Genomic DNA, 26,490 nt, shown 5'->3' on the forward strand with positions numbered 1-26,490 from the left:
GTGCTCTCTGATATGAAAAAATATGTCTGTAGCTAAAACTATTAACTTGCTCAAGCTCCAAAAATGGGCCAACAGTTGTACCACTCCATAGTAGGAGGAAAAGAAATGCATTTTCACTTCACGTAAAGCAAAACAGTGTGACTCTCTTGGCATTCCTCATGACTGGTAATCTAGTTTGTGAGCCTTGTTATAATTACATAGACCTTTGTCAAACTCATCCCTCAAAGGAAGAGAATGAGGATGGAACATATTTATTCACCTATAGTATTCACTGTTGGGTCTCATTTCCAATTGCATGGTAAGTATGAAATATTTGTCATCCAAGTTTTATAAAATACAACCTTGTGAGATTGCCCTCTTCCATTGCGAGAGTCTATCTGGACCCAACTCATATGGAAAGATGGTCCAGTTAGTGCTGTGTAGTACTGCATGATGTCATTCTTCTCAACCCTCCCCATTATGTGGCAAATATCTACAGAAAGCAAGCTTTTCTTCAGTATGTAAAGCATATGTCATCAGAACCCACACTGATGAACAAAAAAAAAGGGGGGGGATCAGGAACAAAGAATTATCTTAAATGAATACCTTTAATTGCCTTAGAATTTTAATTTTTTAAGTGTTTGAAAAGATATCTATTGTATTATTCAAAATGTGTGACTATTCTGGGAAGAGCAAAATTATGGAGAAAACAAAATGATTGGCGGTTGCCAGGGATTCATGGGCAGGGAAAGAGGCAGGATGAAAAGACACAGTATAGAGGATTTTTAGAGCAGTGAAACTATTCTGCATATGATACTACAATGGAGATACATGTCATTATACAGTCATCTAATCCTATGGAACGCACAGCACCAAGAGTGAACCCTAAGGTAATCTATAGACTTTGGATGACAATGATGTGTCAATGGAGGTTCATCAATTGTAACAAATGTGCAACTCTGGGAGGGATGTTGATAATGGGGGAGGCTGTTCATGTATGAGAGACATGGGGTATATGGGTAATCTCTGTACCGTCCTCAGTTTTGCTGTGAACCTAGAAGTGTTCTTAAAATAAACTCATTTATTTGAAAAAATAGATATTCAGTTAACCTGCTACTACCATATATTAATATTATGGCAGAATGCAGTCACCTTGAAAATTAGGCATATTTAACCACCAAAGTTACGGAATATGTGCATTACTTCCCAAATTGAAATATACAAAAATATATAAGCCAAATAAGTTTAATTGCAACTTAGGCAAGGAAATAAATAATAAAATGATTATTTTTTATTTCATAATTACAAATAGTGAATTAATACAAGAAGAATTGAAACTGGACTATTCATATAATTAATATAAAAGACAATCCTTATTCTAACTTTAAATCTGAAATCAATACGCTTATTTTGCCTAAAATTTCAGTGAAAATTTGATCAGATGAGGACAGATTGTAATTGACTGTATAGGCATAGTAACGTATGTACAAATATCTGTAAAATATTCACTCACAGTCAATAAAAGTAAACAGCATTGCAACTTAATATGGATCATGCAACTGAAACCAGTATCATGTTATGTTCTATCATTACATTATCCACTATTAAATAAAATTTTAAAACCACCAAAAGTTAAGTTGGGCAATAACTGCTGTCCTATATTTCATATAGCAAGCATGAGACTGCCATCATTGGAAAGGCATGCTTGTGAGACTGGCCCATGGCTGGCATCCGGGACCTTGGATTTGAGAGCATTCCCACCATTCCATAAGTGAAAAGAGTGGCACACTGTGCCTAAACTCTTCATATAAACAATGTGACTCACTCTGAAGAGCTACTTTCCTTCTGGGAGTCTGGAATTTTGGTACATGTGAGGGACAGAATGCCTATTATGACTACCCTCCATAGAAAACTTGGACACTGAGTCTCTAATGAGACTCTGGTACAGGTAGATAAGACTGCACAAGTGTTGTCAAAATTTGGGGCTAGGAAGCGCATCCTGGTAACTCTACAGGAGAGGAGTCATAGAAGCTTGTGATTGCTTTCCTCCAGACTTCACCACATGTACCTTTGCCTTTTGCTAATTTTGCTTTGCATCCTTTCACTGTAATAAATGAAAGCCCTAAGGAGGACCATTTTCTTAGTCCTGTCAGTCCTTCTGGCAGATTACCAAACCTGGGTGTGGTCTTGGGAAACACTGACACAACTGCATTGTATAAATGGTTATTATTTAAGTTGGTATTATTTCATGGAGTAATTATCCCTAATCTGCCTTTTTTGATATTTGCCTTGGATATTCCTGCATTTCTATGAACATGTGCGTACGAGGGGTAGATGAAATAATGAAGCTAGAAAATAATGAGAAACAAGCAACAATCCTACTTTTACCAGAATAAAAAATAGAGAATCTTAATGATTGATGATATATTCTATACTATGAAAGTTTCTAGAAAAAAATTAAGAAGATAACAGTCAATTTTCTCTGATTCAGCAGGGATTAATTCATTTTTATAATAATTGTACATCAGGCTGGGTGTGGTGGCACATGACTGTACCTCCGGCTGCTCAGGAGGCTGAGGTGGAAGGATCCCTTGAAGCCAGGACTTCCAGGCTGCAGTGCAACATGACTGCACCTGTTCATAGCCACTGGACTGTGGCCTGAGTGACACAGGCAGACCACATCTCTCAACAAATAAATGCATACATAAAATCATTTTTTATCATTCAAGTAACTGGAATAATTGCGGAAAACCACATGGCCATTGAATATAGTATAATACTATACTAGTGATCATAGAGTTACTTTTATTGATTTCAAGTATTTCTTAAATTCTTCTAAAACTAAAAACATGGCTCATCCATTAAAGGCAATTCTTGGCAGAACAAGTCAAAGGTCAAAAACCTTGAGTCCAAAGCATAGGATGAATTATCCACTGCTACCCCAAAGGGTGGCTTTGATCATTAAGGATCAATAGGACTTTTAAGTACTGGGAGGAAAAGGGGAGTTATCTCATAAATAGATGCTTAAAAGTGTGCTAACCCAATTCACCACATATTGCAGTTAAATCACAGATCACCAATTTCTAAAGAAATGTAATACCAGAAAAGTACTTCACAGGAAAACTATGTCAGATAAAACAATTCATATCTGACATCCAAGAGGACACTTAAAATCTTGGCAAATCATCATCAGAAATACTGTCATTGTGACACAAAGAAGTTTAGCAAGAAAGTAAGTTTAGTCAGAAACTAAAAGTATACTGGGTATACTTTAGAAAGGTAGCTAGTTCTCTTAACATGAAATAATATCCATTTGGCAGACATATATATGTTAGAAATGTGTCTTAATAGGATTTTCTTTCTGGATGAAATTCAAAAGGAAACAGTAAGAGCAAAGATACCAGAAGGCAAATAGAAAGAGAACTGCACTAACAAAAAGATTCAGGGACTGACTTTTCTACTGATGTCACCAAAATTTCTAAAATAGTGAAAACCAGTATATTCAGAATATGACCTGATATGATTCTTTATGATATTGTGTTATTTTCTGCAAGAAAGTATTTAATAGAAGTCAGATTCTCCAAACTGCTTATCTGTAAACAATTTCTGATCAAAACTTCAAACTCTGGCAAAACATGGCTTTGGCCAGGCCTGGTGGCTCTCCCCTATAATCTCAGCACTTTGGGATCACACAGTGGGAGGATCACACCAGGAGTTCAAAACCAGACTGGGCAACAGAGTGAGACCCCATATCTCCATAAAACATAAGAAAAATCAGCCAGGCATGATGGCACATGCCTATAGTCCCAACTACTCCAGAGGCTGTGGTAGAGGATTGTTTTAGCCCGGGAATTCAAGGGTGCAGTAAACTATTAATATGTTTGGGCCACTACCCTTCAGCATAGGCAACAGAGCAAGACACTGACTGTAAAAGAGAAAAAAAAAAAGAAGGCTGTTTTATGATTCCATGACAGAGGGAGGGTATGTATGTCTGACAGTGGCTTCCAGGTGTTTCTGCCAGATGTTTGTTTCTGAATGCATCCAGAACAGCTTATCAAGGACTTGAGTACAACAAGCACTTCCACAAGAATCAGATAAAAAACACAGTGTTTGTCCTCACATGTGATCCTTAGATTTTGATAATTCTAGAAAAATGGTAGCATATATACTCAGCAGTCTAGATGATTTTCCCTAACTCTGTAGATAGCTGCTGCAGTTACAAAAAAATTAACTAGGATCACAGTAGATATATTCTGCCAAATTGGGACAACAGAAGTATAAATCACATAAATAGTAGAACTTCCAACTCCAAAATTGTTCTTTTGAAAAGGGTACCACCAAAGAATTTTTAAAAGTTCAACCAAACTTACTTTTTAGTAATCCTATGTGGAAGAATTGATACTTCCTGCATGAAATTCTCACATTTCTTTCTTTTTTTTTTTTTTCAATGTCATTTCCTCTGATTTCTCTCCTATTTTTCTGTAGCCACTTCTCAATCTTCTTCACTAACTCCTTTCCTTCTGGGAAATGTGGCCATTCCCAAAGTTTTGTCACGGGCCTTCCTCTCATTGTACATCTTCCCCATTGTGGACAAGTTCATTTAGACTTAGGACTTTGTCTATAAATATTATTAATTATAACAACATCACTCCAAATCTGCATCGCCAACTTCAGTGTTCCACCGACAGGTAGAAACACCTATCATGCAACTACCAACTGAAAATACTCTATACGAATAGTCATTAAACTCAACATTTATAGAAAAATGTTCATCTTCCTTGTTGACCTGCTGCTCTTCTCTATTCACCTGACAATTCTCACTCTTTCCTCATATTCAGTTTAAATGTTAGTGTCCACACCGGAAACCTATGCATCATCTGAGATTTCTCTCCACCCCTAATTTTTACATTCAGTAATCACTAAATCATATTAACTGTACCTCCCTTCTGCCTCTGCTTTATATTCCACTGCCATGAGAAACATCAGTAAATGTTTTTCTTCAATTTTACTTAAGTTTGTTTCATGTTTATAGATCCAGGTTAAGCAATGCTTTTAACTGATGGCTTCCACGGGGAAAAGAAAACCAAAATCACAAACAATTATTACTATTTCTTACTGGAAAAAAATATATTTTAAGCAAAAGAAGTGAAAAAGGTCCAGTACCAATAAAAATACAATATTTTAAAATGAATAAATCCACCTTGCTAACTACTTCACAAAGGATGGGTGAAAACCTCATCATAGATTGATACTAATCCAAGGACTGGTAACCAGGAAACTATGGCTTGGATTATTGCAAAAGCTGCCTTTGTCTCCCAGGTTAACTCCCATCTATCCCCTATATGAAGGGTCAGCAAACTATAGCCCACAGGTCAAATCAAGTGAGCCATAAGGTTTGTAAAACAAAGTGTTACTGGAGCACAGTCATGCCTATCTGTTTACATATTATCTATGACTGCTTTCACACTACAATGGCAGCGTTGAGCAGATGTGGAAGAGATAACACAGCCTTAAATATTCACTACTAGTTCCTTTACAGACAAAGCTTGCCCATGCCTGATTTAGACCATGTACAGAATGCCCTAAAACTCAAATCCAATCTTCAGACTCCCCTGCTCAATATTCTTTAATGAATCCTTACAGCAAACTTTTCTTGCTGAAGAAACACAATTCTATTTGGATATTTATCATCCTAATCCCCCTCCATGGGTCCACAAAGAGAAATAATTATTCTAAGCTAATCACAGTAATTAAATCTGTTTCCCAGTGACTGCTTTAAAAATGAGCATGTGGTGTAACCCAGATGTTAAATGTTACCAGGAGTCCACTGCATCATTCTGAGTTTTCTCCCTAGTTACAAGAAACATATGAAGAAGTGCAGCCCTTCCCACCTTTGGATATTGTCTTGTGAGAACATCATAATTGGAACTGGTGCTGATTAGCCAACCAGGAAAGGAGACACAAGCATAACACTGCCAAGAGCACCCCCCAAAAAAGAGACAAAAAATGGGATCCTGATGACATCACTGAAGCACCAAAACAACTTGGTTCCTATTGTTTCCGCCACTGTTCCTTAGGTTATCTATTACTTGCAGCCAAAGGCATTGAACCTGAGAAATTTTCCATGGCCTAAAGTAAGATTTATTCATTTCTATAACATTAAAAAGACTTCCACAATCTTGCCTTACCTAAGGGTTCATCTCATTCCCAACCACTCCCATTTTATGCTTTTTGCACAAGCAAAACTGAACTGCTCACACACCATGCAAAGTTCACTCATGCATCTCAGATTTTGCACTTGCTGTTCCTTCTGCCAAACATGCAATCTTGTTAGATGTTCCTTCTGCCAAGCCTCATTCTGCTGCCGCTCTACCTGGCATGATTACCTGACATGTTACCCAATTTTTTAAAGCATGAATTTCTTGCCATGGACTCAAACTGTCTGGCACATATTTAACGTGGTAAGTACATAAGAAATGATAGTTATGAGCTCACAGAGGGCATCAAACACATAGTAGGCACTGAATAAAGTAATAAATAATAAGAATGGCAATAAAATATAAAGCTTCTGAGTGTATTTCTTACATGTTTGTATTCTGTAACATTAAAAAATGCTTATTGCCTAAAAGACACTTGATAGTTATTTGTTAACTGGGCAAGGAAATAAATGAATAAAAATGATTTTTGACAATTTTGTTAAAAAAACACAGAAATTATATAGATACAGCTGTATTTTATTATGAGAACGCTAAAGACTGAAACTGCATCTATCATCGTCTCCTGCAACTTGCAATACCTAACTTATAAAAGTTCTTTGATAAATACGTACTGAATTAAAGGTGTCATCATACAGTTCAGATTAGGAGGTGCTTTAGGTGTCACACCTACATAGCATAGCAGCATTTTTGTCACTGTGAAATCTTTTTGTACTTCTATTACAATTTGTTAAGCCCAAAATTACTCTATTGCAATACTGACTATGATAACCTTTTGGCTAATGGTAACAGGGTACGCTATGCTGATAAAATTACTGTCATCATGACCGTTATCTGGCAGATAGAACAATATATCTTGTTTTAATGAAGTAAATGTATCTCTTCCAGTTTCAATTTATGGGAATGAGGTCGGTAATAGTGAGACCATGTTAGCATAAAAATGTGTAAGATAGCTTGTGCTTCTCAACAAGGAATTTCATTTCTGACTTCTATACTCAGTATCTTTAAAAAATAACCTGCTGTTGGCACTGGTGCACACTGGCCAAGTTTAACAGTTCTTATTGCTATTTGTTTATGGTACCAGAAATCTATTGCCGAGTTCCCAGTTTTAAAGATAGTTACTTTCTTAGTGACAGGAATCGCTATGTAATACCCTTGATCACTGAACAAGGATTTGAACTGCAGGGGTCCATTCATATTTTCTTCTGCCTCTGCCACACAGAAACACCACCACCAACTGCTGTTCCTCCTCCTCAGCCTACTTTGTGTGAAGATGATGAGAATGAACACCTGTCTGATGATCCACCTCCACTTTGTGAATAGTAAATACAGTTTTTCTTCCTTATGATTTTCTTAAAAATGATGTTTTCTCTAGTTTTCTTTATTGTAAGAATACAGTATATAATACAACATATAACATACAAAACACGTTAACTGACTGCTTATGTTATCAGTAGGCTAGTAGTAAAGTTTTGGGAGAGTCAGAAATTATACACAAATTTTTGACTGAACAGGGAATTGGTGCCCCTAACCTGTGCATTCTTCAGATCAACTGTAATTAATATTCATTTCTGAGATATATAAATATAAACAACTCATTTTAATAAGATGTCCAATTTATTATAATGTGATCATAGAGGAACCATATAACATATTAACTTTAAAACCTTTTTTTTATTTATTCAAGAACATCATAGAGCATTTTAGGGACCATAATTAAATGAAGACTCTTTTTAGACAATACTGTTTGACATTATAAAGTCCCTACAACTACCTTATTAAATAATTCTAAATTCTAGACTACTAAGAAATAAATTTTAAAAATACACATGCAATTTACAGATTGACTTTTTAACTGCTCCTCTGTGCTCAAAACTTCCTTACTCTTAATTTTTTACCCCTGGTAGAACCACCAAGAATAATTCACTATTAGAAGTTTTACCTGCATTGTTATTTTGAGAAGCGTTGTCAGGTATCTTTTCTTCTTTATATTCTGAAGTTTGGTGGTGAATACTGTGTATAAAAATGTAATAAATAATATTAGTATTTTAGTGCTTATATGAAAATATTTACCAAATATATGAAATTCTCAAGAGTATTTCAACAAAATCAGAGCTAATATCAGAACTTTAATTACCCCAACACTTCAAATCCGTAAGCTCTGCAAAGTTCTTATTAAGCTTCTAATTAAAGAATAAAAAGGTAAGGTGAAGTCCTCATGAAGTGTGGGCAGTATAGTTCAGTCAACTAACTACAGTACGCTTGACATAATGAAAAGTGTCCTGAACGTAAAAGAAGTCTTAGCGCTATAACCAACAGTTATTTGTTCATTGACAAGTTGCTTTTCTTAGGCTCAACATCTTTAAGACATGAGAATTTTTCTGCCTTCTGTCAGTATTAATAGGTTGTCATATATATTTGATACTGACAATATAACATTTTTACAATGCTTGAAGAAATAGTGAAGTAATGGAATATTTTGTTCTTGAATTTAATTGCTGATATTACTTTAGAATCCCAAATGCAATTCATTCTGAGGCCAGGTGTGGTGGCTGATGTCTGTAATCCTAGCACTCTAGGAAGCCAAGACAGGAGGCTTAAGCTCAGGAGTTCTAACCCAGGCTAAGCAAGAATAAGACCTCATCTTTACCCAAAACAGAAAAAGTTAGCAGGGCATGGTGGTGAGTGCCTGTAGTCCCAGCTACTCAGGAGGCTGAGACAGGAAGATGGCTTGAGCCCAGGAGTCTGAGGCTGCTGTGAGCTAGGCTGATGCCATGGCACTCTAGCCCAGGCAACAGAGTGAGACTCTGTCTCAAAAAAAAAAAAAAAAAAAAAAAAAAAAAAAAAATTTAAAACCCATTCTGTATTTTTTCCAGATGTTAAAGTTTTCAGGAAATGTTATTGAGTCCTAATTTCAATTATTAGTTGTCCTATTCTCTGTGGCTCATAATTCAGGGTATCTCAGCTATTTTATACTTTGAAACAAAATGTATTAATAAATATATTATAGCCTTAAATTAGATAAAATAAATGTCCCCCATTACTGACCTAATCAATCACACCAAGGGTGGAAAACTAATAAACCTCAAGACCTGGTTTGGACTGCTACTGTTCCTTCTCTACCTACTCAAACTCTGAACCAGCAGATCTTTGTTAGCATGATGCTTACTCTCCATGTTTCTCTCCAAGTGACGTGGAAAGCAACACGTTACTTTTATTTTTTTCTAAGTTCAATGAAGGGGATGCTAGTTAACATTTTCTCATGTCTGAGGTAAGTACCAACAACATATTTGCACGATAACATTACATGTCCAATACTCAACTCCACTGTCATTTCACAGATCACTTTACACAATTTTCTTTTTAGTGAAAATCACAATTTTAATATTGGGTGACACCTGTTTTGCTCTGACACACCCTGTTTCCTTGGAGCTAGTCAGCAACTAGTCAAATGATGTTCAAAGGACTGCACAAAATATGAAATGCTTCATAAATTTTTATGCCATCCTTGGGCAAGGACCATGATAATCTTCTCCATATTCTTTCAATTTTACTGTAAGTGTTGATGAAGCAAGCACAAAGTCCTACATGGACACTGACGAGTCATGGATGAGGCTTGGCCCCATTGAATCCAACCAACCTCCTGTTTATTTATTTATTTATTTAATCAACAGAGGAGCCAGTCAACCAATTAACCTACTTTAGACTCAGAGAATTCTGTTGACTGGCTTCCTTGTGTGGTGGAATTTGAAAATATTTAATAAACTTGAGGTACAGATGCAAGTATTGATAGCTTGGGAGATTTTCACTGTGAAAAACAGATCACATGAGGGGCCAAGTACAAGTTTGTGACCGTAACTCTGCACAAGGATGAAATGTAACTTTCCGGTACCTAAGAAAAGGCACCACACAGGGGGAAAAGGGGGCTTAGCACACAAATCCAGTAGCAAAGAAGAAAGGAAGCCCTAATATCTTCCTGCAACAATATTTGAAACTCTCTGACTATTTAGAACAATCCCAACTATTTGTTAGAGGGAAGACAAAGAAGGGAATCAAAGGATAACTTACCAAGAAGATCTAGGCTAAGTCCAGGCTGAGATGAGGGCCCCATGTGAGGTTTTGAGTGTGGAGGGAGGGCCATTTTGCTGACCGTGTGTGTGGGCATAGCTAGGAGGCCCAGCTGCCAGACCAGGGTACTGGTGCTTTAGGAACAATGGTGGAGCATATGTGCCTATGCACATGAAATCAAAAAAGATGTGACATTGAAGGCTAAGTATGGATCACCGTGAACGCTGAGGGATGTGAACCTGTAAGGGCACCCTGGTTGCAAAGTTCAATCATTTCCAGATAGCAAGACCAGTGTCAAATGCAACGACAGAATCAAAGGAGGCAATAGAATGATTGAAATGTCCTTTCATTCCCCTCCTTCTGATTTGTAAAAATGGCTGTCTTCTTTGCACTTAGAGAACACTTTAATTTCTTCAGAAATTCAAGGAGGAGGCTATAGAAGATAGCCCCTAGGAGACAGTACAAAATTTTCTGTTAACTAGACACTTCAAGACCCAAATAACTAATTAGAAGAATCAAATATGTCACATGATTATTATCCCATGCTGAGGGGTTATTCATCTAATGAAATGGAAAACATTGATATCACTAAAGATAATGGTCTTAAAACTTCTGAAATAAAGAATTCTGTACCTATTACTACTTTTAACTACTTTAGCCTTTTGCTTCATTTCTGACTGATCAATTGGACTAACTCACTGCCATTCCCATGCTACCTGAAACACACTATGAAATTTCACCTGATGTATGAGCGAAAAGACTGATAATTATTTTAAACCTCAGTTTAGTGTTAATTAGTCTTTTAATGTAAATACTTACTTATGTAAACCACTAGCAGTGGGATAATCTTTTGCAGCCCATCCAAAGATATCTTCATGAAAAACATCAGTATCTTGCTCAAGAAGAAGAGTGACTATACTTGGTGATTTACAATGTGCAGCAAGCACGAGGGCTGTTCTAAAATAACAGAGAGATAACTTCATGCCTAGGAACTTTAAAAAAGTTATTTAAAATGCTAATTTAATATATATTACCAGCTGAATATTCTGCCTGCTAGTGTAGAATTAACCATTTACATGTACTAACTGGCACAAGCATCTTGGATGCTCAAGTGTTTATCTTTATAAATTACCACCAAGGTTAAAAGCAAGGGACAAAAAGGTAGCCTTTTGTCTCATTAAGGTATAACATAGGAGGAGTTGGTCATTCTTTGCTGAGATCACTTATCTAAAGTAAGCAAGGTATTAACTGAAGTACTGTCCATGTCCTCCCTATTTTGATATAATGTACTGTAATTCAAAGTCAACGAGGGGTCAGTGAAATAGGAGCTATCTGCAGGCTTAAAACAATAACATCAATAATAATGATAAAAATAGGAGTCATATTGGTTTCAGTTAATCATGCTGATGAGCATGCGCTGGGCACTGAATTCAATGCTCTCTATATAATCTGACTTGTACACAACCATCCTGGAAAGGCATATTGTTATTCTCCTTTTCATGTTAGAATACACATTTGGTGATAAATAGTGTTCCCAAGGTCACACACTTACTTAGCAAGTGGGAAAGCTAGAATTTAAACCCGGTCTTATGTGAATGGAAAGCCTCTTTTCCCTTTATCATCCACTTATGGCTTATCTTCTTCATTAAAGAGAAACATTATCCCAATAAAGTTCTCTTTCTCCCTTTTCTCATAACAATTAAAAAGAAAAAAATCAAAATACGTTAGAAATAAAAACAGTAAAAAAACCTGATGAACCCACAGTATTTAGCTATAGCAATTAATAATCCTTTAGGCATCACCTAACATCAACATTCTTCAAACAAAGCAACTTAAAGCAAAGAGTTATCAAAAAGACAAAATGACTTTCAACTTCTATTTATGTTTCATATAGCATTTTTGAAGGAAAACCCTAGAAGAAAAAGTTAAAAAATATTATAAAAGGGTTAAGAACTTTGATATTGAGGCATAAAGTGAACTAAAAGTTAAAGTCCACACTTTAATAAAACTAGTATGAAACATCTTTAGCTGATATAAGATCACATGATCAAAAACATCAGATTACAAACAACAAATATCAGTCAGCATTATAAGAGATGACAAATCCTACTGCATACTGTTCTTTAGGTTGCCCAGTCCACGTAGTTGCTTGTATACCTAACTGATGATTTGTGTTGACATTTGTCACTCTATCCTCCCAAAAATTATGTTAATCTTCTTGTTCTTTTAATACTTCTGACTTGAATGACTCTTACTACCCTAAAATAACATTCACTTTTTTTTAAAAAAAAAGCACTAAATACTGTACCTGTTCATTTTATCGACTGCATTTACATTTGCATTCTTCTTTACCAAAAATTCTACCATTTCCTCTTTTTTTCCACTCACAGCAAGTAAAAGTGGAGTGAGGTGATCCTGTAATACAGCAAAATTGATATATCATTTACAAAATTTCATATCTACCAATTGAACTGAAAATTTGATGTAAGATCCTATGAACTTAAACATATCATACAGAAAGTAAATGAAAGGTAGTTTCATCCTCCCGCCCCTCTGTGCTTTCCCATGTGCTGCTCCTTCCCTTAGAAACTCCCCTCCTCTCCCTCTCCACGCTAGCTCCTGCCATCTCCAAAATTCACTTCAAACATTTATGGGTTCCAAGAATCTTTGTTTCTATCACATTTACCATGGTACACTGTACGTATTTTATTGTTTTCTATCCAAATCAAGAACTTCTTGAGGGCAGGGGTTGTATCTTTTATCTCCTCATTCCCAAACCCTAAGACATAGTAGTAAATGCTTCAAGTACTTTTATTGAATTAATGATCTCAATTATTATATCTACAGCAACGTTTTTTAAATGACATTGCAGAGAGTATTTATTTACCACAATTAAAGACTATACCCCAAGAGACAGATTCTATGACCATCTATGCTACAGAAAGTGAGCAAAATTGTGTATCATATGTCCAGTAATAAAGAAATCTCTCAAACTTTGCCTCATCTCCATGTGACAATACTTTTCTTGCAAAAGAACATGTGAAGAACTAAATCTTCAGAGATACAGTTTTGAGAATTTTCCAGTAAATATGGAGGTTTCCTCCAGGTGACACAAACTCATGTGATTCTCTTCTAACAGTGGTGTAGGACCCCAGGTGCCAATGTCAGGCACTACTTCCCCAAATGGGTCACTAAGGAAATGGGCTCTGAATAAATGAACTTCAATTCCTTATTATTACATGATCCATGTTGTTTCTCCTATGACAAGATGATGCATGACTTTTCTCCTCAATTATAATGACAATCCTGGGATGCTAATGCATATCTACTTTATTATATTCCACCTGTATTCTGATTTCCATTTTAATTGGTACTTACAAAGTTATTTTTACTTTATGCAAAATATAAATCAGAAATAAAAATATAATGGCTTATCAATAAAAGTTCTAATGGTGATCTGCGTGGATTATTGCTAACATAATGGAAGCCCCTAAATCATTTGCACTTCACAGGGTCTACGCAGAGGAGAAAGATATACTGTTGTCTGAATTATGCACAGCCTAGCCAACTATAACCATGGGTAACCTAGAAAGCTTATAGGCTTGCTAATAGGAGAATGATTATTTATGGTATATATAAAGAAAAATAGATTTTGTAAAAAAGAACTTCTATATCCTAAAATCCAACCATATTACTAATAGATTAACATATAATATAGATGACATACATTATCAACAAGTATAAGCTCTCCTGAAAACCTTGAAATCATTTCAAAATATACTATGAAACAAGATTTCTCCTCTCAAATGCTTATGTAGGCAAAGTAGGTGACCTGAACATGGAAGCACCTAGGTGGGCACAGGAGCAAACTGGAGAACATACACCTTGTATAAAGGGGGAAGATCCGCACAGCACAGCAAACAGTCATATGAGCTCAAGGGACAATAGGTTTGATTCTTTGGGGAAGCCTGAAACCCAGTTTCCTCCATGTCTCCTAAATTTTACATGTGGACTCAATTTATGGAAACAAACTAAACCTATTGATGGGCTGCATTTTGACTATAGTGCTTGTGTTCTCAAATTTGCTAAAGATGTTTCCAAATAGTTGTACATAAAGCACATACGTACATGTGAAATCTTTCCTTTCTTTAGTATCATAGGTTTTACCAAAATACCAAGCCCCAACGTGTAATAAAAGTTGCTATTAAGACTCATAATACCCACTTCAAGAATTTTTCAAGCATCTGTTCATCTACTGTCCATTTGTGTTCATTTTTCTCAGATTGTTAACCAAATGGTTAACTGATGTAGGGTTAGTGTTAGCTCACAGGACTGATAAAACTGGATTATTAAAAGAATTTTCACAGATATAGAAAGAGTAATTCTATGCTTTGTGTGGAACCAGAGAAGACCCCGTTTAGCAAAAGCAATTTTAAGCAACAAAAACAAAACGGGAGGTATTAATTTACCAGACTTCAAACTATACTACAAAGCTGTGATTATTGAAACTACTTGGTATTGGTACAAGTGCAGGGACAGAGGCCAATGGAACAGAACAGAAAATCCAAATATGAAACCATCCTCATATAGCCATCCAATCATTGACAAAGCAGACAAAAACATACTCTGGGGAAAAGATTCCTTATTTAATTAATGGTGCTGGGAAAACTGGATAGCTACATGTAGAAGACTAAAACAGGACCCACAGCTTTCACCTCTCACAAAAATCAAATCACGGTGGCTAACAGACTTAAATCTGAGGTGGGAAACTGTCAGAACTCTAGAAGAAAATGTAGGAAAGACTCTTACAGACATTGGTCTAGGCAAAGAATTTATGAAGAAAACCCCTAAGGCAATCACAGCAACAACAAAAATGAACGAATGGGACCTGATGAAATTAAAAAGCTTCTGCACAGCCAAAGAAACAGTCACGAAAATAAACAGACAGCCTACAGAGTGGGAAAAAACTTTCGCATACTACACATCAGATAAAGGACTGATAACAAGAATCTATTTAGAACTCAGGAAAATCAGCAAGAAAAAATCAAACAACCCTATCAAAAAGTGGGCAAAGGACGTGAATAGAAATTTTTCAAAAGAAGATATCAGAATGGCTAACAAACATATGAAAAAATGCTCAACATCCCTAATCATCAGGGAAATACAAATCAAAACCACAATGAGATATCACTTAACTCCAGTGAGAATGGCCTTTATCAAAAAGTCCCAAAACAACACATGTTGGCGTGGACGCGGAGAGACAGGAACACTCATACACTGCTGGTGGGAATGCAAACTAGTGCAAACCCTGTGGAAAGCATTATGGAGATACCTTAAACAGATTCAAGCAGACCTACCATTCGATCCAGCAATCCCATTATTGGGCATCTACCCAGAAGAACAAAAGTCATTCTACAACAAAGACATCTGTACCCAAATGTTTATAGCAGCACAATTCACAATTGCAAAGATGTGGAAACAACCCAAATGCCCATCAATCCACGAATGGATTAGTAAACTGTGGTATATGTATATCATGGAGTATTACTCAGCTATAAGAAATAATGGTGATACGACATCTCTTTGGTTCTCCTGGAGAGAACTGGAACCCACTGTATTACGTGATGTATTCAAAGAATGGAAAAACAAGCATCACAAGTACTCACCAGAAAATTGGTTTACCTGATCATCACCTAAATGCACATGGGGGAAGGGTACCAAGTGGATATCAGACTGAGATGGGGGGTGGGGGGAGGGGATGGGTGCATGCCTACATGATGAGTGCATTGTGCACCGTCTGGGGAATGGTCATGCTTGAAGGTGCTGACTCGGGGAGGTGGAGGGTGGGGGGAGGGGATGGAGGTATGACTACATGGTGAGTGCCAGGTGCACTGTCTGGAGAATGGACACACTTGAGGCTCTGACTCAGGAGGATGGGCGGGACATGGACAATGTATATAACCTGAACTTATGTACCCCCATGATGAGCTGAAATAAAAAAAAAAAAAGAATTTGTATCTATGTTCTTAGGAACTTCAAGGCTCTCAGTGTTTAAAACTGCCATCCTCATTATGCCAAAGCTCTATGAACTTAACAGACATACAGAGATAGTCCTTAATACAGCTGTACCTGAATAAAAGGTTCAGGATTTGCTATCATTCTATTTGAGAAAACCCTGCTTGTAGTAAACATTTGTTGAGCTAATCCCCTGAATGTTAACAAAGAAATGTGAAATCCTGAAAGGGCCCGCTGCTACTTATTGAAAGACTGTCTGAAAGCAAATTTCTAAAGACTCTCTGAATGGCAGTGAAGGATTGTTAAAGAGAAGGAAAAAGGTGTTAGTTTATAAGCTGATAGATATTCCCAATGATATTCTTTTGAACTGCTCAACCACAGAGCTAGACAAAGGCAGATAAAGTCAGACTGATATTATTAGAAAGGAGAGATTTGAAGGAAGTAGCATCTATCAAACTCCAAATCTTCTGGAGATTTCTTCAGTTTTTGAAATATGGTAATATATGTTATATTTATTTATTCAGTGATTCTTAAATAGGAGTGCATCAGAATCTCAAGAAAATTTTTTTCATTGGTTACAGAAGCGTTTCATTATGTTGCACAGGTGGGCTTGAACTCCTAGGCTCAAGTGATCCTCCTGCCTCAACTCTCCAGAATAGCTGGGACAACAGGCATATATGACTGCAGCCAGCTTTGAGGAAATCTGTTTAAATATATATGTCCAGGCCTTATTGGATTTACTAAACCAAAGTCTTCAGGGATTGGCAGACTTGTAGATTCTTAAAAAATTTTCCCAGGTCACTGTGGTATACAACTCTAGCTGAGAATCAGTGGAGTAGACAATCACTTCACTGTCTTATCTCTCTCACATAGCCAAGTCCCCTGATCATTTGGAGATCTGCCCAAAAACAGGAAATAGTAAAACATGGAGTTATTTACTGAAAACTCCACTTAATTTTACTGCACAGGGTTAGAACAGGGACTAAGAAACTCAAAATACAGCCTGATTTTGCTTTTTATAAGCTCTGTATCACCCACTTTCCCAACAAGAAATTCTAGTAGAGTCTTGTCTAAGTGGCTGTTTCTGCAAGAGTAGGATAAGAAGTCAGTTGAGTACTTACTCTTCCCTCTTCTGAAGTCTTCCCCACATCATCACCACCTATTCACTGCCAGTCTGATTTCTGTGCAAGTTTACAACTCACTACCACTCTTTCCCAAAATGAGAATTATTTTTCTGAAAATTGAAGATCACTTTGTCTAAACATATAAACTGGGAACAATCAAACAAATAAACATACAAAAAACATCTCCATTGTATTTTCCCTAAATTACCTGATTTCCAAACTGGCTGGCATATTTCTGATTGTTCTCTTTTTCCCTTTCCATTTTTCTCTCTTAAGACTTGCCAATTAGAGATAAGTCACTTTGATATAAATCGCATTTTTAGGGAACTTGTCAACAGCAGCAAGACTTCCATTTGCTGTATAGTGCTTTAGATATGAGTTTTAAGATAAAGCCTACTTCCAGGGCATATTTGGCATCCCTGGGTTGTTTTATACGAATTAGGGGGGGGGCGGAAAAACTTGTTTGGAAAAAAACTTGAAAAAGCAAGTTTTCCTTTAATACATGGAGGGTGTTCACAAATATTAACCATGAATGTATAAAAGAAAGCTGCATCCTCTAATGTTTCTTTAAGTGTTTAAATATTTAAAGTAAAATCTTAGACAATTAAGTTATTTCAAACTATTTTCATTCAGGGAATATTTGAGCTTCCAAATATGGAAAATTGATGGTTACATATGTCAGTTTTCTATATTTTGAAAACAAAGTTGGTTGATCTATACCTTGTTTATTGCTTCTATATTTGCGCCATGTGAAAGGAGTTTTTCTGTGATTGACAGGTTCCCATGATAGACAGCATAGTGAAGAGCTGTGTTGCCATAGACGTCACTGTGATTTGGATCCGCACCACGTTCTAACAGGATGCTGGCACACTCCTCTTTCTGGCATTGTACCGCCTATCAGTATCAGATCAAGAAATACATCATAAATTCTAGGAACTCAAAACATTCCACAGATTCCACCAACTAGTTCTGTTTAAATGAAATAAATTTATTCTTATTGTGTGTATTGAAATCAAATCCATCTCATACTGAAATAGATGGCTGCTACATACCTTAATCAGAGCTGTCCTTTTTTCACTGTCGGGGACATTGAGCTTACATTTTCTGTCCACAAGGATAGTAACCATTTTTGGATAGCCACTGGCACAGGCCAAATGGAGAGCAGTCCTATGAAAGTGAGAGGGATTTTTAGGAAATTGTAGTGCACTATCTTAAAATATACAGTGATTCAGGTAACTGTAAATATTAAACAGCATGTTATTCCTCCACCTTCAAAACAAATATTTAATTTTCTTGTGAAGAAAGTACAACATTTATTAGCTCCTATTCCTACTGCATTAATAAAGGAGCAGCCTATTTGAAGAGAAAGAGCTTGGCTTTTGGAGTCAGTTCGACTTGGGTTTGCATCCTACTTTAAGCCCTATCAATTACTAGCTATCACTTGGCCTTTTCTGTGCCTCAATTTCCTCTTCAATAAAATAGGCACACACAAAAAAATAGTAGCTATCTCATAGGACATCACCGTGATGCTTAAATGAGAATCTGTACAAAGTATTTTGAACACTTCCTAATGCAAATAATAGCTCAATGATTGTTAGATAATATAATTATTACTACTATTAAACAAAGACAACCTTTTAATTAAGTAAAATGACACAATTATACCTACTTTGTGAGGTATTTTTTTTCAAGACTAGAGATAACACTGTATTTCAATGATGCTAGGGTGCTCATTTTCTCACATTTTAACATCACTGATACTGGAATGGTACTTTTTATTCATGACTTATTTCAACTATAATGGGCAGCATTTAAAAATTATCTCATTGATAAACAAAATAACAGGGCATCACACAATGAATGGTGCCCTACATTAAGTGAAATACGGCATCTACAATAGGTTTATGGCAGTTCTACTGGTATCATTGCCATTTATATAAATTTCAGAATCCCATTACTGGGCATCTACCCAAAGGAAAACAAGACATTCTATTAAAAAAGACATCTGCACTCAAATGTTTGTTGCAGCACAATTCACAATTGCAAAGATGTGGAAACAACCCAAGTGCCCATCAATACGGGAGTGGATTAACAAAATGTGGTATATGTACACCATGGAGTTCTACTCAGGCATGAAAACAATGGTGATCTAGCACCTCTTGTATTATCCTGGATAGAGCTGGAGCCCATTCTACTAAGGGAAGTATCACAAGAATGGAAAAATAAGCACCACATGCACTCACTATCAAATTGGTATTAACTGAACAACACTTACGTGCACATATAGTAGTAATACTCACTGGGTGTCATGCAGATGGGAGGGGGGAAGAGGATATGGGTATATTCACACCTAACGGGCAGGTGCAGTGTGCACTGTCTGGGGGATGGACACACTTGAAGCTCTGACTCGGGTAGGGCAAAGGCAATATACATAACCTAAACATTTGTGCCCCCATAATATGCTGAAATAATAAAAAGAAATGCTATGATAAAAGGAGGTTGAAATAACAAAAATTTTAAAACCAAGTAATTCTTACTTTGATTTTCAAATAACTTCAAAGCAAAGGAAACCCAGGACTCAAATGAATAGGTATGTCTCCTTTATTCAATATTCACATTTACATGATGTGTGACAATCAGATATTTTCAATGTTTAATATTAGTATTTAATACTGTTACAAATTTTAAAAGGGCAGTTAAAGCTCATCTTTTATAATTTTCTACCTCCAGAAATGCTTTCATTTGAAAGGAGTGAGGAAAAGCTTTAACTGAAGTTAAGCCCTAATACTTTTTTTTTTTTTTTTTTTTTTTTGAGACAGAGTGTTGCTTTGTTGCCCTGGCTAGAGTGAGTGCCATGGCGTCAGCCTAGCTCACAGCAACCTCAGACTCCTCAGCTTAAGTGATCTTACTGCCTCAGCCTCCTGAGTAGCTGGGACTATAGGCATGTGCCACCATGCCCGGCTCATTTTTTCTATATATATTTTAGTTGGCCAGATAATTTCTTTCTATTTTTTTTAGTAGAGACGGAGTCTCGCTCTTGCTCAGGCTGGTCTCGAACTCCTGACCTCGAGTGATTGACCCACCTTGGCCTCCCAGAGTGCTAGGATTACAGGCGTGAGCCACCGCGCCCGGCTTACTCCAATTTTTAATATCTCAATTGCTCAGGCTGGTCAGGTAAATAGGAATTTTTTAAGGATGGATGTATCCTAAAAGATAGTAGAATATGCTGCTACATAATAAGTATTCACACTATGTTTGATGAATAAATGGATTGAAAGGATAGAGTTGAAAAGTTCAATATTTTTAAAGAAAACTCTTATAAAGTGTTAACTCTGTAATACTAACAATCAGTTATACTTGCTATTTTTCATTTTCATAATTATACAACTAAAATATGATTAATCTCAACTTTTTACATATAAGTAATAAATATATATGTAACAAAACATATGCACATTATACAAATGTACCTAAAACAAAATCTTCAGGTACAGATAAAAAGATCCCCTTTATTTCTGAAGGGCTAAAGGTTGGCAGAAGATTCCAATCCACAAAAAAATTAAAAATAAATCAATAGAAATGAAGAAATTATTTCTGTCTCTGCAAGACTCGTAGTACTGCTCTTCCCAGGGATTATATCATTAATAGTAAATTTTTACTAGGACTTTTAAAGCATACATGCTAATTGCAGAAATCACAGATAAGAAAAAGGAAAAAAATTCACTTATAATACAAATGCCCAGATATATCAAATTGTATCACATTTTGTACAATTTACAGCTAACACAAGACCACAGTGTGTTTGTGTATATGTATAATCAAAATAAGTTTTATTCTTACTTGATATACCTAAATATTCTTTACCTGTCGGCACACATACATATGTATGCCACCTTCTATGGTCACATATTATTTCATCCTATGGACACAACCAAATTGATTTATAAAATCCATCCTATGTGTTTCTCCTAATACATTATTATTTTAAGAAGTGCTAAGAAAAACAAATTGTATGATCTCTGTTTCTTGAAGATATTTTAGTACAATGGAATTCATGTGTAAAGGGCATATATATTTTGTAAATGTGTAGTTACAGTTGCCTCCTTAGTGCAATAGGCAGCGTGTCAGTGTCATTAAGTTCACAGTTACCACCAAGTTGTTTATGTGAAAAGAAATCAGCAACAAACTATAAGCACCAGTATAACTATTTTCAATTTTTAATATTAGTATTTAATATCTTCATTCTTATTAACTCTGTGGCTAGATTAACAGTATCTCATTCCTCTTTTAACTTAAAATCCTTCTCTTAGCTAGGACACTATTTTTCCCTATGTGTGCAGATCTGCAAAAAATGTACTTTGCCCAGTTTTAAATTACCAGTCAGTTTTTTCCTTGTTGGATTTGTCACCATTATCAAGTTCTAAATTTTTTCCTATATTTGGGTGTTTCTGGATTTTCTATCCTGTTCTGTTCATTTATCTGTCTCTGTAACTGTTAATAAATGATTAATTTGTGGAAATTAATAGCACATTTTGAAATCTAGAAGAACAAGCCTTCTTCACTCCATTACAAAACACAATAAAAGAGAGATACCCTGTGTAACTCAAAAATGTGAAAACCTTAATACTTTTATTTGGCTTATGTAAAATTGATAAATATAGAAGGAACTCACATTTTCAGAAAAATGAGTCTTCCTGTTGAAGACTATGGTACCATATACCCACTTGAAAGTTTCCTTCTAAGTTCCCTGAGTAAAGGACACAGTCACATAGATGTACATTGACATAAAATGGATATTGGATTTCATGCAAAGATGTTTTGGCCCAGAATTTGATACATTATGTGAATTATTACTCTCATTATGTACCTTTCTATAACGTATATAACAATGTTTTAAAATGTGTACATTAAAAATAAAACACTGTATACACTTGTGTTAGTTAAATAGGTAAAATTGGCAATAAAGGGTTCTAGAAGGGGAATCATGAGTGGACGGGGAACCAGCTTAAGTTTGGCTTTTGTGCTGCTGCCCATGAAGACGGCCTTGGCGCTGGACGCCTAGAAGGTTCCCACGTCCCAGGTGCTGCGGAGCCCGCAGGGAGGACAGCCCGGCGCCCTGGCTGACGGCAGTCCGGGCTCCCGCCAGTCTGGGAAGGGCGTTTCCCCCACACCCGCCGGGCACCCAGGCCCAGGATGGCCATCCCATTACCTGTTCTTTCTATCTCTGGCATCCAAGGCCTTTTTCTTCAGTGAAAGGATCCGCTCCAATTTCGCTAAGTCACCAGCGCTGGCAGCTTGGTGAATTTTGCTGAGATCTTTTTCCCGGATGTGGTACCATGGCTGTAGGAAGGCGCTGTCACCAGCCTCGCCTTCCAGGCCCACCCTGGTCTCGCCATGGTTGCTGGAGGGGCCAGAGGGCGGCCCAACCTTCTTTCTCCCGAAGCAAAAGATCTTCCTCATGGTGGCGGCTTCGGGCTTCACAGGAACCTCAGCTCACCCCCACCTCCCACCCCACCCCCTTGCTTATTCCCCACCTGGGGAGCCCAGTACAATCAAGACAACCCTATCTGACCACGACCTCCAAGGAAAATCTCGGTTTCTAACGACTGACAGGAATAAACTGCCAGGAAGAGCCAAGCAGCACCAAGCACAGCCAAGCACAGCCAAGCACAGCCGTTAAAGCAAGTGCGCATGCGCATCAGAATGTGATGTCACTGCGCATGCGCACAACTGCCAACGGACAAATCGTCCCCTCCACCAAGCTCCTCTGGACGCGTGGCCGGTTGGGGCTGCTCTGTCCCCACCGTCCGCATGTCATGCACCTGCGCAGGCTGGCTGGGCTCGCCCCGGGCAGCCTCAGTATCTCCCAGTGCGCCACCCACCGGGCCTATGGCCCAGCAGCCTGACTGAATGCACAGCCTGTGCCTGCTCCTCCTCACCCAGAGTCCATAGGCAGGGGTCTCCAGTGCTGGCCCTCGGCTGCCACTGGGGATCGAGGCTGAGCAGCCCTTGCCAGCCTCTGTGCAGCCACACCTGCCTCGCTGTCCAGCAGGCTTGGCCGCTTCTATGGCAGGTGGCCGGTCTCTCTGCTACTGGCACGGGGGGCGGCTTGGAGGTTGCTGAGCCGCTGCTGCCCGCTCCCTTCCAGGCTGAGCTTTGGGCAGCCAGTGAGCTTAGAGAAGTGTCTGGCCAAGCTGATGGCCAGAGGGACTCCCTGGACCCCTCCTTCAAAGCACGCCCTGTTGCTGGGGGTGTCGAAAAGGAGAGAGCAAAGGTGAACAAAAGTACATTGAGGTGGTGATTAACAGGAACATAAAGCTGGAACACAGTGTTAACTCCTGTAAAACAGTTCCTTAAGTTCAACTTTGTGGGGAAACTTTTGGGCCCACATGGCAAGTTTCTGAAGTGTTTACAAGAAGAAACTTTGACAAAAATGTCCATCCTTGGAAAAGGTTCCATGAAAGACGAGGTGAAGGAGGAAGATTTGAGGAAAAGTGGAGAACCAAAGTACTTCAAAGTACTTCCATCTCCATGTTCTGTCATTGAAGTGCCTACAGAAGCTTATGCCTGGATGACACGTTTTCAGAAAACTCAAAAAAGTTTCTCATCCCTGACTATAATGATGAGGTGAGGCAAGTACAGCTCCAGGAATTAATACATTTGAATGATGGTTCAGAAAATCCAGATCTTCCAGTGGTTGGAGGGAAACCCGCCTTGGATACAAGAGATGTACCAATCCCAGCAATTACCAGAGGAAGGGGAGAAGTCGCGGCCCAGCTGGTGGAGTTCGTGTACCAAGAGGGACACCAACTCCTAGGAGAATCCTTTCCACTCCAAAGCCAGTGAGTTGCAAAAGAGGACTTCTCACTCCAAGATCAAGAGGAGTGTCCCCAGCTGGGTGGAGATCTCCACCACCACCCCCAATATAAGAGAAATAAGGACAATATGACTAAGGTGATGGAGACGGCACCACTGATGATGAACAGAGCTGCGATTCCTATGCTAACAGCTACAGCACCCCAGCCCTAAGTTGTGCTGATTACTATGTTATGGGCTCAGACTCTGTGGGGAGACTTACGATTCTTATGGGCAAGAGGAGCGGAGTGACACAAGACACAAGGGACTTGTTTACCGGAACAGGGAAGGATGTGTTTACAGAGAACATCCATTGGCAGATACTGATTGCACTGTCTGCTACTGTGAAACAGCCAACCTCACCAGTTCTGAAATTGGTGAAAATAATTTCTTTCCTCTGAACAATCCCTTTTTAAATGAATAAAAAATGCATAAAACTTGAATGGATGGAATTTCAAACTACTTTTGTGAAGCATCATCCTGTGCAGAAAAAAAAGATAAAATCTTGTTATTTCCAGTCTGTCTGAAATAATAGGTTATAAAAAGAAAACAACAACTTTGGTTAACTAGTGGTAAAAAGATGAGCTCCCCTCCCACTGATGCTGATGCTGGGTGGTGGCAGGAGGCACAGTCATGCTGCTGGGGGAACACACATGCATGGATGACAGCCAGGCAGGCATCTCCAGGCACACAGAACTCAGGGACTGCAGCACTTCTGTAGGGCTGGTTGGGGATACTCTCAGCATCAGAGAACATTCCTCAAACATGGGGCATGGCCTCAGGGGCGCTGGGCTTTTCTGAGGAGATCACTTAGTCACTGTTCTAAGACTAGAGTTATGCTTGAGAATAGAAAGAACCCACAAAAGTAACAGAAGACAAGTGGGCTGCCTTGGGGAGATGACTGGGGTTCTCCCTGGGGAGCTACTCAGGGAAGGCTTCCTGGAGGAGGTGATGGTGAGACACTGTGAAGTAGGATGATGAGGGAGGACACTGCAGAGGGAGGGTAGTTCAGAGGTCAGAATACAGTAATAGGAGAACAGGCCGCTCCTCTCTCTGGGCTGGTGTGGAGGTCTGCAAGAGAAAGCAGCATCAGACGAGGCTGTCCCCACGGTATCCTGGGCTGCCTCCTGGAAGTGTGGATCTGGGATGGAGGGAGGCGGGAGCTGCAGTCTCCTTCCCAGGGGTCGACTCAGGGAAGACACATGCCCATCTGAACAGCACAATTCTTTAGGCCAGTGGTAGCCAAACTTTTCATCTTGCTCCACCAAGAGTAAAAAATTACTATAAAAAAAATAACGTATGTTATACTGTATTTAAAATATATATTAAGATATAAATGAAAAAAACAATGAGAAGAAAAAATTGAGTGCAGGTGGTTTGGATACTTCCTTCTTGTGCCCCAGCAGGGGGTCCCCAGCACACCCACTCTGGGACTCGCCAGGAGGCCCTGTGCCTGGCCTGCCACTGGCCGGGGCAGTGGGGCGCTGGGAGAAGCCTCGGCCTCTCAGGGATGAGGGAGTTTGCCTGTTAAAATCGGAGATGAGTTCAGATGATTTCCATGAGGTAAACCATGGCTCTGATAGGGGACCCTATGTCAGCAGTAGCCCTGCTTCTGCCTCCTGTGCTCTGTGTGTGACCATGTCACCTGCCAGCCCCTCCACCTCTTCGCGGGTAAAGGCAGGGGCCAGGGGGGCCACTCAGTGTGTGTCAGGCTCACAGGGCACGGAGGAGCCGTGGGAACGTTTGGGGCTGGAGGGCTGGAGGTGTCTGGGGGTGGCTCGGAGGGTGTCCTGGTCTCTGGAGTGAAAGGAGCTGCTTAGGAGGCTGTTCTGGCAACTCAGCCCTGAGGGAGGGAGGGAAGTCAGAATACCAACAGGGACTTGGTGTTCTTGGCCACAGGGGAGGAGGGAGGAAGAGAGCCTGTGTCCTGGGGCCTGTCAGGGCCCTGGCCTTGGCCCAAGGAAGTGACAGTTGGCCTGAGGGAGAGACGCCCAGACTGCTCTGTGGGGTCAGCTCCCCATCCACGCTGAGGCTTCTCAGCTGAGCCCAGACTTGTGGTGGGGGTCGGTGAATGAGAGGTTTTCAGATGCCACTGGAGGGCTTGTGGATGTGCAGACTGCTGGGTCCCACCCCTGGAGTTTCTGACTCAGTGGGCCTGGAGTAGGGCTTGTGAATGTGCCTAACAAATGTCCAGGTGATGCTGCTACTGCTGGTGCAAAGACCACCCTGTGAGG

The 26,490-nt window shown here is 38.7% G+C and overlaps 1 protein-coding gene, 1 non-coding gene and 1 pseudogene across 2 annotated transcripts in view; 1 reads left to right on the forward strand and 2 right to left on the reverse strand.

Annotated features, from left to right (window-relative positions):
* LOC123629917 (POTE ankyrin domain family member A-like) overlaps nucleotides 1-22,861 on the reverse strand; it is a gene marked incomplete at its 3' end in the record, with an annotated part of 28,223 nt that extends 5,362 nt beyond the window's left edge. Inside the window, exons 1-6 of the mRNA XM_045539284.1 lie at nucleotides 22,611-22,861; nucleotides 18,454-18,568; nucleotides 18,122-18,295; nucleotides 12,571-12,677; nucleotides 11,082-11,219; nucleotides 8,137-8,207 (exon numbers count right to left, since the gene is read on the reverse strand). Of these exons, the coding sequence (XP_045395240.1) occupies nucleotides 8,137-8,207; nucleotides 11,082-11,219; nucleotides 12,571-12,677; nucleotides 18,122-18,295; nucleotides 18,454-18,568; nucleotides 22,611-22,861 (856 nt within the window). The remainder of the gene's footprint in view (nucleotides 1-8,136; nucleotides 8,208-11,081; nucleotides 11,220-12,570; nucleotides 12,678-18,121; nucleotides 18,296-18,453; nucleotides 18,569-22,610) is intronic.
* On the reverse strand, nucleotides 9,666-9,772 carry LOC123629944. The gene has a single exon (XR_006732411.1). It is a non-coding gene; the product is annotated as a U6 spliceosomal RNA (small nuclear RNA).
* Nucleotides 22,862-23,121: 260 nt separating the features above from the next.
* Nucleotides 23,122-26,062, forward strand: LOC123629918 (annotated as a pseudogene).
* The last annotated feature ends 428 nt before the right edge of the window (nucleotides 26,063-26,490 follow it).

Source organism: Lemur catta, unplaced genomic scaffold (genome assembly GCF_020740605.2).
Source record: "Lemur catta isolate mLemCat1 unplaced genomic scaffold, mLemCat1.pri scaffold_63_ctg1, whole genome shotgun sequence".
Taxonomy (NCBI): Eukaryota; Metazoa; Chordata; class Mammalia; order Primates; family Lemuridae; genus Lemur; species Lemur catta.